General features: G+C 55.4%; 3 protein-coding genes across 3 annotated transcripts; 2 read left to right on the top strand and 1 right to left on the bottom strand.

Annotated features, from left to right (window-relative positions):
• The first annotated feature begins 925 nt into the window (after positions 1 to 925).
• On the top strand, positions 926 to 3,252 carry QBC33DRAFT_521218 (P-loop containing nucleoside triphosphate hydrolase protein). The gene is made up of 6 exons (XM_060426438.1): positions 926 to 1,375; positions 1,441 to 1,718; positions 1,773 to 1,800; positions 1,871 to 2,068; positions 2,140 to 2,274; positions 2,973 to 3,252. Exons 1-6 carry the CDS (start codon positions 935 to 937, stop codon positions 3,207 to 3,209), a joined length of 1,317 nt encoding a protein of 438 aa, XP_060288640.1. The 5' UTR covers positions 926 to 934; the 3' UTR covers positions 3,210 to 3,252.
• Positions 3,253 to 6,291: 3,039 nt separating this feature from the next.
• Positions 6,292 to 11,664, top strand: QBC33DRAFT_443423 (RAM signaling pathway protein-domain-containing protein; the record flags this gene model as incomplete). Its single annotated transcript, XM_060424223.1, has 4 exons — positions 6,292 to 6,626; positions 6,689 to 6,800; positions 6,867 to 9,259; positions 11,241 to 11,664. 4 exons carry the CDS (start codon positions 6,292 to 6,294, stop codon positions 11,662 to 11,664), a joined length of 3,264 nt encoding a protein of 1,087 aa, XP_060288639.1.
• Positions 11,665 to 11,775: 111 nt separating this feature from the next.
• QBC33DRAFT_521208 (3-oxo-5-alpha-steroid 4-dehydrogenase-domain-containing protein) lies at positions 11,776 to 13,227 on the bottom strand. The gene is made up of 3 exons (XM_060426437.1): positions 13,000 to 13,227; positions 12,706 to 12,930; positions 11,776 to 12,646 (listed from the first exon to the last, which is right to left on the bottom strand). The coding sequence occupies exons 1-3, from the start codon at positions 13,034 to 13,036 to the stop codon at positions 11,958 to 11,960; spliced, it is 951 nt and encodes a 316-aa protein (XP_060288638.1). The 5' UTR covers positions 13,037 to 13,227; the 3' UTR covers positions 11,776 to 11,957.
• Between the last annotated feature and the right edge of the window lie 98 nt (positions 13,228 to 13,325).

The raw sequence follows: 13,325 nt of genomic DNA, 5'->3' as shown, positions 1-13,325 counted from the left end.
CCTAGTGCACTCGTACATTCCTCACATATTCTCTTCGCTTTGCGGACCCCTCTAAACCCATATCCCTCTCCTCCGCAGATGAAATATCCAGGATCGCCTCAATCTGAATCCTGCTCCGATCACTCCTGACCTTGGTAAAGCTCTTCCATATCCTTTACGACATGGCCTTCTTACCGTAAAACAAGGTAAGCAAAAATATCACCTTTTCCTGTCAATTCTCTCCTTGAGGTGCGTTAACTAACCACCCAGTCGCGTCGGCGTCACTAGGTATCAACAATCACCTCGCAGCAACAACTACCTTCCAGCACCGCGATATTCTAAAGAAAGCATCGGCCAACCTCCAACTTTGAGAGCCACAAGTGCAAAAATGGAGGAAAATAAAGAACGGCGGTTTTTTATCCCTATCAAAACCCGTGCGGTCCCTGGACGTTACAGAAGGGACGAGGTGCTTGCTGGTACTCCCCTTCAGCCCTCCACTCCTATCTTTGGCCCAGCTTCTCCCAACGGCCGTCCTGTCCGTGACCGCATCCCTACCCCATTCTGCTTTGGGAGCCAGCCTGAGCAGCCTGGAGGTCATGCCCCTCATTCCTTTAACGTTCGGAACCCTGGACCTTCCTATCCCCAGCCTCATCCCAACCCACTTCGGTCTCACCCGGTGTCACCTGAGGACTACAAGATGGTAAACCCTAGACCTTCTTGCCCTCCTTGCAACCCACTTGGAGCTCACCCAGTGTCGGCTGAAGACTGTCTCCCGAACCCCAGACCTGCTGGCCCCCCTGTCAACACACTCCGAGCTCACCCGGTGCCAGCCCGAGAGTATCACATGCAAGATGGCGGTTTGCAAACTGGAGTCCAGCCACAGCTAGCTGAAGACCATCCCATGCCAGATGCCCATCCCATGCAGGGTGCCCATCCCATGCAGGGTGCCCATCCCATGCAGGGTACTCATGACATGCGAGAAATGTATCGCCAGGTTGCGAAAATTCGGGGTCTGCCTCAGTCGAGACCACTCTATGGCCATATCCTCATCAATGAATTTGGCCAGGGCAAGTTTAACCCCACGCAGCGCTTCAATGACTGGCTTGGGGATGCCTGTCTCTGCACCGAGCAAGACGATTTCTTTCACCAGTGGCTTCGGAATGGTGGCCACAGAAAATATGCCAAGCCAGAGGAAGAGGACCGCCAGCTTAAAAGGAAGAGGGGCGAAGCCAAAGAATACCCTACTCCTCTGGAATCCCTTCATACACTCGAAATGGCTTGGATGGACTACATGAGCAAGAAGCAGGCACGTGTGGACGAGCTGACCAGCCGGATGGAGCGACTACTCCAGCCACCTCTCAGCGCAAAGGAAGTGAACAACAAGAAGAGGCCTGCTGTAAGTGGCATTAACACTCTACCATTCGTCTAACATTGGAGATCGACACTGACCCCTTGGATTAGGAGACACCCCTGGAGACCCCATCTGCCAATGGCCACCCATCAAAGAGAGCCCGGGTTATCGGCTCCATCAAGCGTAGGCTCTCTGGAGCACTATCGGAGTCGAATGGAGGACAAAAGTCTACCGCAACTGTCCGAAGCAGTGTCATGGGGTTCTTCAATAAGACTGGCGTCAAGAATCCATTCCTTGGTGCAACTCCTAGCCTAAGCCCAAGCGCATTCCAGAGGATCCGGATCTGCCTCATTGGTGATAGGTCTACGGGAAAGACGACCTTGGTCAAGTAAGCGTCCATTTCTCTTCATCTGCCCGGCGAATCATGCTAACAAGTCTACAGGCGCCTTCGGACTGACTTGTTCGTGGAGGTAAATATGGAACAAATACTTCATACCTCTTTGAGGGTGAAATCCTAGAACAACCTAACAAATTGTCTAGACTGAGCCATCTCCCTCTTACTATCTGGACCGTCATCCCATTGACATTGACGGAACAACCTACCTGCTAGAGCTCTGGGACATACCCGGCGACCTTGATCCTGAGGAGTCTAGCCCACTGATGGGGGCCTTCTTCCATGCCTCCGTGCTCTGCTTTAGTCTGGAGAGTGATGCCAGCCTTCAGTCCATGATCCGCCAAGTAAGTAATGTTAAAACGAATCTACCAAGGCAAAGAGACTTATAGCAGCTGCTAACCAACCTGGTACCTAGTGGCCCGGCGAACTACGTGCCAACCTTGTCGAAGCACCTTGTTTTGTCGCCGGACTGAAGCGTGACCTCCGCCCCACCTGCCCAACCCTGCGCCTTCGCTTCCTCAATGAAGCCATCCCCGTTTCGCATGACGAGGTAGGTCAAGTTCACTCTCTTGTACTGCAGCACTACAAGTCTCACACCTTTGCTCACTGTGCCCTCCTTCCTTTGTTGGTACTCTTACTTCGCCGTCCTCGCCATCATCCCCATAGCACCCGCCTTTCTCTTCGATAGCACCCGCCTTTCACCCTAGTAGCACCCGCCATTTCACCTCATAGCACCCGCCTTTCACCCGAATAGCACCCGCCCTATCCTCCTCATAGCACTCGCCATCCTCTCCCTAGCTCCCGCCATCCTTCTTCCATAGCTCCCGCCATTTCCCCCCTAGCACCCGCCATTTCCTTCAATAGCTCCCGCCATTCACCTCCATAGCACTCGCCATTCTACCTCATAGCACCCGCCATGTCCCTTTCATAGCACCCGCCATTCCGCCTCATAGTACTCGCCATCCCCTCCATAGCTCCCGCCATCATCCCCCTAGCACCTGCCATTCCATTCATCATGGCACATGCCATGTCCCCTATAGCACCCGCCATTCCCTCCAGAGCACTCGCCATCCTTCTCCAGAGCACTCGCCATGTCTCCCATAGCACCCGCCATCTTTCCCCCATAGCACCCGCCATCTCCCTCCCCTGCATAGCACCCGCCCTCCCCTGCCAAGTATCCGCCCTCCAAACCCCTCCCACCAACCCAACAAGCAAACCCAAGCTAACACAACCCCCCACCACCCACAGGGAGAGAAGGCGGCGCTCCAAATAGGCGCGGAGGCCTATTTCGAGTGCTCCGGCAAGACGGGCGACGGGGTCCAGGACATGTTCCGGGACGTCGCCCGTCTGGCCCTCCAGCACCGGGCGCGCGAGGACCGGCGCCGGGCCGAGCGCGTCCGCCGCGAGAAGGCCAAGGAGTTCGCCAAGGACACGGGCCGACGCGTCTCCTGGCTTCTCTGCGGCCACCCCACGAACCTGCCCTGAGAGGTGGAGGTAGGGAGGCTCATGGGGGTGCGGTGCTGGAGGGGGCTGGACAGGGGAGGGAGGGGAGGGAGGGGTTGGGAGGGGAGGGCCGTTTTGGACTTGGGCTGGTGCTGGTGCTGGGGCTTTTTCTGCTTGCTGCTTCCGTTGTTGCGTTGGGAAGTGTCGCTCTCGCTGGGGCAGACCCCCGTTTTGCTGCTTTTTTATTTTCTTCTTTGCTACCATTATCCCTTTGGTAGGGCAAGGGGATGAGGGCCTTTTGCCCAGGGAGCAGGGCATAGGGGTGCAAGGTCAAATGCACCCAAGTAACCGCAATTTCGGGCGGTTGGTTTCTGCTCACGTCATTTGTAGAGTATGTACACAAAAGCCCCAAGTCCACCAGCTGCGATGTCGAGCCTCCCGTGATAAAGGCAAGTCTGTCGGCTTGTATCTGCCATATCCTAACCAAGTCGCCATAGCGAGGTACCACTCCGCCATTGTCACTGTCAATCCCTCCCCTTTCCCTACCTCGCCCTACCTCGCCGGTCCCCGCTCTCGTTTGATCTCGCTCAAACGAAATCACAGTAATCTCGTGTTCGAGAATCGCCTCATGCCGCTCGCTCAGGTGAGAAATATATTCGATGAATGCATTGATGGCAGACACTTTGTCCTTGACCATTGGCATCCATAAAAAGGGACAACGAAGATGAATTCCGGTGCTAAGAATGTTGGATATCGGACATCTCTCTGCTAGGATCGGGAGTCGAGATTGGCACATTCACCCCTAAAGGATCGCCGGGCCTATTCCTAGATAGAACTGCATTTTACTCCAAATGCCCTGCCCTGCCCTGCCCTTCGCTCCCTAAAACTTGACCCCTATCTTGCACCTCCTTACCTGATCATCCAATCTTCTTCTACGCAATATATCTCCAGCCGAGGCAGCGGAGATCCTAGAAAGTAAGTCCCCTCCGCCAGTTAGCTCGCGATGCGATCCGATACTGACATTGTACAGGTCACCGGTTCCACCCGAGCAGAATACCGCGGGACTCGTCAATTACCACGTCTTACGTATGATCGCCAAGTCCCGCAAAGATCCCATCATATGATGCCTGCTGCCCCTCCTCGTTGCCGCGCCAACGAAAGAGACGAAGGAGACGACGACGGTTTTGATACTTTTTCTCGCTTTCGCCCCCAGGCACCACCTTTCTCAACCTCCCCTCGTCTTCCCGTTTCGTTGTTTCATTCCGCAGTTTAAATAGTCCTGGTACATTGGCCCCGGTCTCGATGCTTACCAATGGGAACAGCTGCTGCGCTTCGCTATTGTTAGCGAGTATGAAGGCAATTCGAAGACGAGCAACCGGGCCAAGATGTCGGCTCGAGTCATGGGCGAGGAAACAGGAAGGGTAAAGTGAACGAGGAAAACCCCGCGCAGCCTCAACGAACTCCCTGGCAGCAGCGCCAAGATGCGCTGATCTAGAACCCGGTGACCTGCAGGCGAGACGTAGGCGAGCCGTTACTGCAATGGGAACTGTTTCGTTTCATTGACAGGATTGGCGATTTGAGAATCTACCAATCATCGCCAACGACGTTCTAGCGGCATCCTGTGCAGGTAGAGCATCTGATAAGCCTTTCTCCAACTGCAGGGTCTCATCCCCCGTACTCCCAGTTCTTGTCTACAGCCTCTCGTAATGTGACGGCGCAGGAAGAAAAGCCTTCGTCAGGTCTGGCAACAAACACCGCACTACTAGCAACAATTACACCCGCGCCAGCGTCAGCTGCCTGCCTGGCCTATCGTTCCACGCTCGAGGCCGCCGTCCGCTTCAATATTGAGATCGGAATATAGTTTCCACAGGCAGTTCCTGAGCCTTGGGGAGCTCAGACGTCATTCTCCAAATCCAGACTCGCAGCACTTGGGTGATTATGGCGGACCAGTTTGCAGGCTAATTTTCAACTCCGAATGGGCCGCGCGACTGGCGGCTTCGTAGTGGAGGCAGGAGAGATTGTGGCTGGCCTTTTGGACCTCTTTCGCTATGTTTTTATTTTTTATTTCACCTTTTAGCTCTTCAATTATCATGTGGCAGTCTTTATCTTCAATAGGTGTCCAAGATTCAGCCACGAGCAAATGCCCATCCATCATATCAGCGCGGAGCCAGTCTTGTCCCTGCCGACAGTTCAAGATTTTTCTCGACTGAGGATTCCAAAGCCGGCGAAGAGGATAGGCGAAGCAACGTCGTGGGCAGAACAATGGTCGGCAGTGCAAAGCCTCCCATATCAAGATAGGCTGGACGGCTAGAGAAGTTCAAAGTTGTGATATCGAAAGGCTGCAGGTGTGTACGGATATGGCGTTTTGAGCCCCACATTAGTAGTGGCCACACTACTGGCTACTGGGTAACACAAGGCAGGAGCTTCCCAAGCCGACTACACCCACACCCCCTGCATCACCCGCGACTCCGCGAGGGCCCGCGGAGAAGCTGGTGGGGTCCAAATGATCGTGCTTTTCCGTCCAGGCACCATCGGACCCCTGGCAAAAAGCCCAACCTAAAACACACCCCAGGTGCAGGTGTGTATCTACAGCCCCCTTTTCTTGGCTGCTGTCTCGTGGGCGCCGCGGAAAGAGCCAGAAGCAAGAGAGGTTTTTATCGATCTCATGCTATATTGTGCTTTTTTGGAGTCCACTCTGTCCGTCTACCCGTTGCCACCGTCTCGAAACTCAAGAGTTCGCATCACAGCAGCTTTTGCCAATTACCTGTATTGGCCTCCGTGCGCTGTACCTCACCGCTCCGTCGCGTCCGTTCCCTTGTCGCATCTGTGCTCTGCCTGAACACATCGAGGCGCCTGGACCAACATGACGGCCTCGCCATGAGTCTTGTCTAAGACCCCCCGACCACCACCCACACCCACACCAATCGGCCTAAATTTCCCGGCTCATCTGTTTCGAAGCAGTCTTCCAATTGCAAAAGTTCACGGCACGGCTTCCTGAAACCCACGTCTTCCACGACTTGCACGATTCCCACGACTCGTTATACTACTCCACGACTTTTCCTCCCCATTCGAATCACAGCTTCGACACGACGCTGGTAGAATCGAACAGCCGTCTTCCTCGATAATGGAGCGTCCGCGAGGATTGCCCGAGAACCCAGCCCAGGCCCGACGAGCCGCCGCTGTGGCGGCATTGAACGTCTCCCTACCTCCCGTCCCTCCCTTCCGTCATGCCTCGTCGAATCCGTCCCTTTCGGCATCCGCTACTCTCTCGCCCGGCCAGGTCATTGGCCTGGCGATGGAGGCAATGAGGGCTGCCCTCAATGAGAGCGATACGCAGGCTGCCGAGGCCAGTGGAGTCAGCAACGACCTTCGCCCAGGCCTGACGATTGACCTGAGCCGAAAGAACATCCAGTCCCTACCAGATGAGGTGGTCGATATAATAAAGAATGAATTAGAACGGTAAGGCGAATCGGAGGATCTTTCACCCAGTCCGCCTCTGCTGACGTCGTTTCCCACAATAGACTTGCCCTCTCGCACAATTTCCTCCAGGGCTTTCCGGCTAGGTTTGGCGAGTGTACCTCGCTGCGATATCTCAATGTCAGACAGAACAAGATCAAGGAGTTCCCGCTCTCAGTAAGCACGCACGTACCCTGCTGACGGTGGTCTCGAAGGAAATGATCTAATGTGCGTTTGCCTTAGCTTTGCGATCTTAGGTCTCTCGAGATTCTGGACCTCGGACGGAACAAGCTGAGAGTCCTGCCGCCGGATATCATCAAACTCTCGTCGTTGAAGGTGTTTGCCGTCCAGAAAAACATGATCTCGGAACTGCCCCTCTGTTTGGCTGATATGGCCTCGCTGCAAGTCCTCAAATTGGACGGGAACCCAATCATCTTCCCCCCGCCTGAAGTGCTGCAGATTCAGGCAGCAAGTCCGCCAAATGAAGGGTTCCTGAAGGAGAGCGAAGTAACTGAGGTGACAGTGACGGCCCACGTCAAGAAATTCCTGAGGCAGAGGGCTGCCGCACTTGAAGGCGACACGACTGGGGACGAGTCTAGTGAAGGCACTGAGACTCCTCGACCGCCGATAAAGCGCGTCATGAGTGGCCGCTTCCCGATCAAAGTGCCAAATGGGCCCGATGCGTCCGACATGCGCTCTCCAAACATTTCCCGCCCGCCACCAATCCCTACCCGGTCTCACTATCGCGGCTTATCACAGCAAAACACGCGACGGCCTGGCGTCATGCCACTGACGATCGGCAACGTCAACGAGCGTCTCCGTAGCAACTCGGAAACTCTTCTCCAGGCGTCGAGAGCAGAACGACCGGAAAGCAGGTCCCGTCGGATGGGAGTAGTTTCTAAAATGGCTTCCGAGCTGGGGACCCTGGACGAAACCCAGGCAAACAACAGATTTAGCCATTACAGAGGCTTGAGCCACGGTTCGGCCATGCAGGGTCCAGGTGCAGCAAGCATGGCAGCCAAGAGCCCTGCGAGCCCGGCTGAGCCGTTCCTGCAGCGGCCAGTCTATGTCCGCCGGCTCTCCGTCTTGCCCGAGCGAAGGGGCGAGTCCAAGATTTTTGATCCAGTGCTGGAAGCGGCCAAGGGAATCCTATATTCGGTCTTCCAGATCCACCCCATGATTCAGATGTTGTTGAGTCTCACCAACGACGGCACAGCTAAGCGCTCGAGCCTAGAACTCGTCTTCTACAACACAAATACCCAAGTCGAGGAGCTGGAGCTGGAGATACAGAAGCATGATCCCGCCCTCCAGGATGGCTACGGACCGCAGGAGAACGAGAACGTTCAGAGTGCATGTGTCACCCTGGTCAATGCCTATGCCCATGTCTGCTCACTACTTGCGAGCAATGTCGATCTCTTCATCGATAACGGCGACCCGCGGTACATCCGGACTCTGCTCACTCAGCTCTATAATAGCATCATGGAGCTGCGTGTGACGTGTACCCAAGTTACCCCTGCCTCTGCCCCTCCCCCTGATGACGGATACAGGAGAGCAGTGGGTCGCGCGGCCATTGACAACACCATCCGAGCATACCCCCGAGAGAACAATACCATCACACCGACCGCTGATAGACCAGGAATCAACAACGTCAGGGGTCGGAATGGGAATCTAGTTCACAACCTAAGCAGCCTCAGGGTGGCAACTGATGTTCCAGTGCCCATGCCGTACATCAATGGCACTGGCCGGACAGCAACCATCATGTCTGCTACTCCTCGGTCAGGGGAATCCTTCGTATCCTCAAGCACAACGGGTGGTCTCGGTCTCTCGTCCGATTTCGCAGACGAGGACCGCATGTTCGAGAGGATATTCCTATCCCTTCAAACATCGTCTGAGCTGGTCATACGAGCTCTGCCGAACCTTAATATCCAGTTCACCGATGCCCTCCGGAATGCCATGACCCAGCGAGCACCCGACAAGATCATCGGATGCTGGAAGATACTGGTTGCCGAGTGCAGCACAGCAATTCAGCAGACCGAGACACTGAGGAACCGCCTATCCCAGATCAAACTTAAGGAGCCTGGCATTAGAACCCAGGCCACATTCTGGGCCATATGCAAGAGGTTCCTTGAATCCTGGGGCAGCCTGGGCACCCAGATGAAGGAGCTGATGCATGTCGTGGCCTTACCCTTTGACATGAAAACGCGACTGCGCCCAATCCAGCAAACAATCAAGGAAACCACCACCCTAATCTTATCATCTCCATGGTCAGACTTCTTCCCCCGTCAGTCCGGCTCTGGCCAGTCCATGATGAGCCCTGATGGGTCACAGTCTGGGAACCCATTCCCGCTGCCCATGACGCCACAGAGTGCTGCGCTAGGCCCAGCTGTACAGGCTACAGTTCCCTCCACTCCACAGAGTGCCTCATTCTCCACGGCCTTCAACGGCAGTGTCTTTGAGCGTGCCGACGCCCTCATCTCCCTGGGTGGCTTCTCCATGTCTCGCACGACGACTATGAATTCAACATCCACGGCGAGCCTTCACTCTATCAGCAGCGCATTGTCGTCTCAAGATAGCAGCTTACCTCCCTCGATGATGCTCAGCCCTGGTCCCGGACCTGGTCCTTTGGGCCCTCTCCCGTTCCGGCTCAACAATGGCAGCAAAGTTGCCTTCTAGGCAAAGGAACCGAACATCTGTGCTTCTATCCCGCCTGCCAGCGATCGGCCTCGAGTTTTCTCGTCGCAAGCTTGGCATATATATATATATTTGGTGTGTTTGGTCCGTTTATAGGTGTTTCCAAGTTGTGGGATGTTTCATACAGTGAGGTTTTACGGGGGGCGGATTTTACAGTTGGCAAGGGAATTGGTCTAAATGTAATATGCTAGACAAACTTTTCGCACTCTAGGCCCCCCTTATCAGGTGTCGGGATGCATTGCATGGATGCGGAGTTGGGCTGATGGGCTGGCACATGGTTCTTGCATGAGATTTTGGCCAAACTATGTACACGATGAGCATCTGAGTATAATCGATCTGTAAAACGAGAAGAGAGGAAGTCTTCCCTGTGGCCTCTGCATGGAGTTGACTCGTATATGTGATGACGGATGTCGGAGCAGAGGTATATTCCCGACCTCTTATGATACAAACCTCCGAAGTTCAATCTCCGGAGGATCCCACACCACATCCCTAATGCTCAGCTGCTGCCTCGCTGGAACTCTCATCACCCGGCTCCCCTCCCGCAGCAACAGCAGCAACCGGAACCTCGATCCAACGCCTATTCTCCACCAGGAGCATCCCCCCGCCCCTTCCCCCGCATCCATTAACTATCACGATAGCCCCGCCTGGCGCCACGCCGGCGACGCACCCATACAGCAACCCCCGCCATCCGCCGCCCGTCCCGGCGTGGCACAGGTCCTGCATCGGCCCCTTCTCGGGAAGAATGATATTGGTGACCTTCATCATCTTAGAGAGACTGAACCCCAGGCTAGATAGAATACTGTGAATATGAATGTACACCTAGAATACCCTCATAATGGGTTGAGGATGTTCACGAAAATGCCGATGCCCCGCCTTGGGAGCGGCCCGATCCGATCTCCACGGCCGGATGATGTCCGGAAAGGTGGGGTACAATTGAGTTCTCGGCGGGGGTCAGATCGGTGACATGTACTGTACCTTCGCACCCTTAGACTAGACCATGGCCTTAAGCTTGTTTATAACCTTGCATGATTATACCTCCACTAACACAGAGACTCACCATTACACTTGCAATGGCCCAAGCTAATGTCTTCAAGGGAGCTCGGAGAGCTCCCATGCAGGATGAAGCTGCCCGCCTACCAAGCGGGTACTCTACCCCACCATGAAGCATGAGAAATCCAGCCTGCATGATATGTAGATCCCGTGCTCTCTCAGTAGCCAAACAGCTCCTAATGGCATAAAGGAACAATCTAATCCAGACCGTCTTGCGACACTTTCCATCGACAGCGCCCAGCCGTGAGCGCAACAAACCATCATGTCGTCCGCATCCCCTTCAATCAACCCACCCCCGCCTTCATCGGCCTCCGTCGCGCCATCAGCGGCATCCACCTCCTCTCCCGCAACCACCAATCAATCAAGCACCATCTCACCGCCCGTCCCGTCCACCGCATCCTCCGTCTCCACCCCGTCCGCCGCCGTCCCCGGCCCGCCCTTCCACCACCATGCCCACCTCCACCCCCCAGCCCCAATCCCCTCATCCTCCTCCTCCTCCTCCGCCGCCGCGGCGCCGCCCCCGCACCACCACCAGCACCTGAACCCAACCCTCCCCTCCCCCTCCGCCCAGCGGCAAGTAGCCGAGGCGCGCGCCGCGCTGGTCGCCTCGATCGGCAACATGCTCGACTCGGAGCTGCGTGGCCGCGCGGCGATCCTGCACGCCAACGACGCGGCGATCGCGCGGCAGGAGCGCGACGTGGCGCGCGCCGCCGAGGCGCTGCGCCGCGACAACGACCGGCTCGCGCGCGTGGCCGCCGACGCCGCCCGCGGCGTCAAGGAGCTCGGCAACGTGCAGAATTGGGCCGAGGTGCTGGAGCGGGACTTCCTCGTGCTCGAGGAGACGCTGCGCCTGGTGGCCGGGGAGGGGAGTGGTAGCGGTAGCTGGTCGGGGAGTAGTCGGGGGAGCTGGTCGGGGAGCGGGGAGGGGAGTCGGGAGGGGAGCGTTGCGGGGCGCGGTGAGGGGGGTGGACGGGGAGACCGAGATGGGGATGTCGGGATGGAGGATCCGGTCGTTCAGGACAGTGGGAATGCCGAGCGGGTCGACAAGGGCAAGGCTAAGGAGACGGACCTTGGTGACAGTATGGATGTGGATGTGCCTGTATTGGACAGTCTGAAAACAGCCGGAGCGACTGCAGACACTTCCACAATCGGCAATCCGGACGTGGATGTACCGCCAACGGCTCCCAGGCTGGATATTCCTGGGAAGGAGCTGTCGAACACGAGTCTCGAGGTCGAGCTGAGAAGCGCAATGGACCAGCCGATCGTAGAGGAAGCAGCGCTGTCGATGGGTTCTTCATGATGATCCATGCCTTCTCGCTGTTTCGAAGCATGATGTTAATGATGTATGAGATATCACGAGAAACGGTTAGGTATTCAACGGTTTGGACGGTCTACCAGGCGAACAGGTTCATGCTTTGCTCATAGTGCCCTTCGGCTCTTATTACAATAGTTGACTATGCTAGTAATACAAGCTCCATAAGCTCTTGGTCATGACTCGAGTCGGTCACACATACGCTCCTCTCGACATGATGATGCCAGGCACGAGTTCAGATAGCCGGTCGTACCGACAAAGATAGGACGTCCCTGCGATGCTTAGATCAGTCCAGGAAGCATCGTGTACCTCTTCTTCTTGTACTTGTCGCCAAAGTGTTGCCGCAGAGCCTTCTCCTTGTCCTTGGACCAGCCGCGCATGTAGGTGGTGCCAGCAGCGATAAACACGACAACCGCCCAACTGCGACTGACCAAAATGACACCAGTCCAGGCGACGACTTCGAACATGTAGTTCGGGCACGTTACGAGATTGCTGCCAATGCAGTTTGGAATGCCCTTCTCGGTTCCGCCCTGCGACCGCAAGCTGGCGAGGTGCTTGTGGACGAGGAAGTTGCACACCTCGCCATAGACGTAGAGGGCAATACCCAGATAGTCTATGGGGCCAAGCTCCTGCCGAGCAGAAAGTGATTGCGGCGCATAAATGTCAAACGCCGACAACAAGCCGGCGAGGAGCCAGTAGAAAGCCGAGTTGCGGAATATGTTCCTGGCAGGCATTGTATTTGCTGAGAACTTGTGAAGAAACATGGTCTCTAGCTCACGCTTGGCAAAATGAAGCTGGAACATGGCAAATAGGAGCCATTGGACCTGTGTGACTGGGGTTTCGGCCTCACTCTTGTAGACATACGGCGGAATCCGGTAGATATATGGCCGAATGGCGACGATGAGGAAGTGGAATAGAATGGGTCCAAAATACTCGACAAGATACACTGTCCGCCAGGCGATTTGGGGTCCTGTAATGCAGGTTAGACATGTCATATTGTGTTGCTTGCGACTGGCAAAAGGCACGAACCAAGGTCTTTTACCAAGAGTTGGCCAGATGAGAGAACTGTTTCGTGGTCTCGCACCAAAGCCTTCCGGTTCTTGAGGATCTTCTTGGTGGTAGAATCGAAGAGGCCAATGCGATTGTAGTCTCTAATTCCAGCTTGCCGTGCAACTATGATCTTGGCATCCTCAACTGTGGCATCGTCGGGAATCTCAATGGAAGGAGGCAGCTTCCTGATGGGCTGTTTCGGAGCTGAACGGAAGGTCAAGTCAGAGAGAGATCCCAATAAACAAGTATATAGGAAGGGAAAATGGTGCCTACATCGGTTGGCAAGCGTCAGTGATATCGTGGACTTCATTGTGAATGCTCGTCCAATGTATGGTTTCTTTTGGGTCTTGAAACGAGGCTGGATGCAATTGTGTCCTGGCTCTGGGTCCTGGCCACTGTGCCCTTCCTGAGTATTCAGTGCCTCGATCGTAGGCACAGAGTCTGAAGGACAGCCTTTACAGGTTGTGTTGGGAGGGATAGGTTGGGAGTGTTGAAATTGTTAGAAAACAGGTATGTCATCCCTTAGAACTCCCCCATCAAAATTTGGCCTTAAGGCTGGCTGCGCACAGACCAGGTAGGTACAAGTCCGTACAACTCAC

Source organism: Phialemonium atrogriseum (genome assembly GCF_030411735.1).
Source record: "Phialemonium atrogriseum strain 8032-3 unplaced genomic scaffold QBC33scaffold_1, whole genome shotgun sequence".
Taxonomy (NCBI): Eukaryota; Fungi; Ascomycota; class Sordariomycetes; order Cephalothecales; family Cephalothecaceae; genus Phialemonium; species Phialemonium atrogriseum.
This window is presented reverse-complemented; position numbering and strand designations above follow the sequence as displayed.

Bases quoted from the DNA above. Each gene is read 5' to 3' on its own strand.
- QBC33DRAFT_521208 (XM_060426437.1), bottom strand. From the start codon at position 13,036: ATGAAGTCCACGATATCACTGACGCTTGCCAACCGAT. The intron at 12,931-12,999 runs GTAGGCACCATT...CCTTCCGTTCAG, and splicing joins ACTGACGCTTGCCAACCGAT to CTCCGAAACAGCCCATCAGG. The intron at 12,647-12,705 runs GTTCGTGCCTTT...CCTGCATTACAG, and splicing joins ACTCTTGGTAAAAGACCTTG to GACCCCAAATCGCCTGGCGG.
- QBC33DRAFT_521218 (XM_060426438.1), top strand. From the start codon at position 935: ATGCAGGGTACTCATGACATGCGAGAAATGTATCGCCAGGTTGCGAAA. The intron at 1,801-1,870 runs GTAAATATGGAA...CAAATTGTCTAG, and splicing joins GGACTGACTTGTTCGTGGAG to ACTGAGCCATCTCCCTCTTA. The intron at 2,069-2,139 runs GTAAGTAATGTT...CCTGGTACCTAG, and splicing joins TTCAGTCCATGATCCGCCAA to TGGCCCGGCGAACTACGTGC.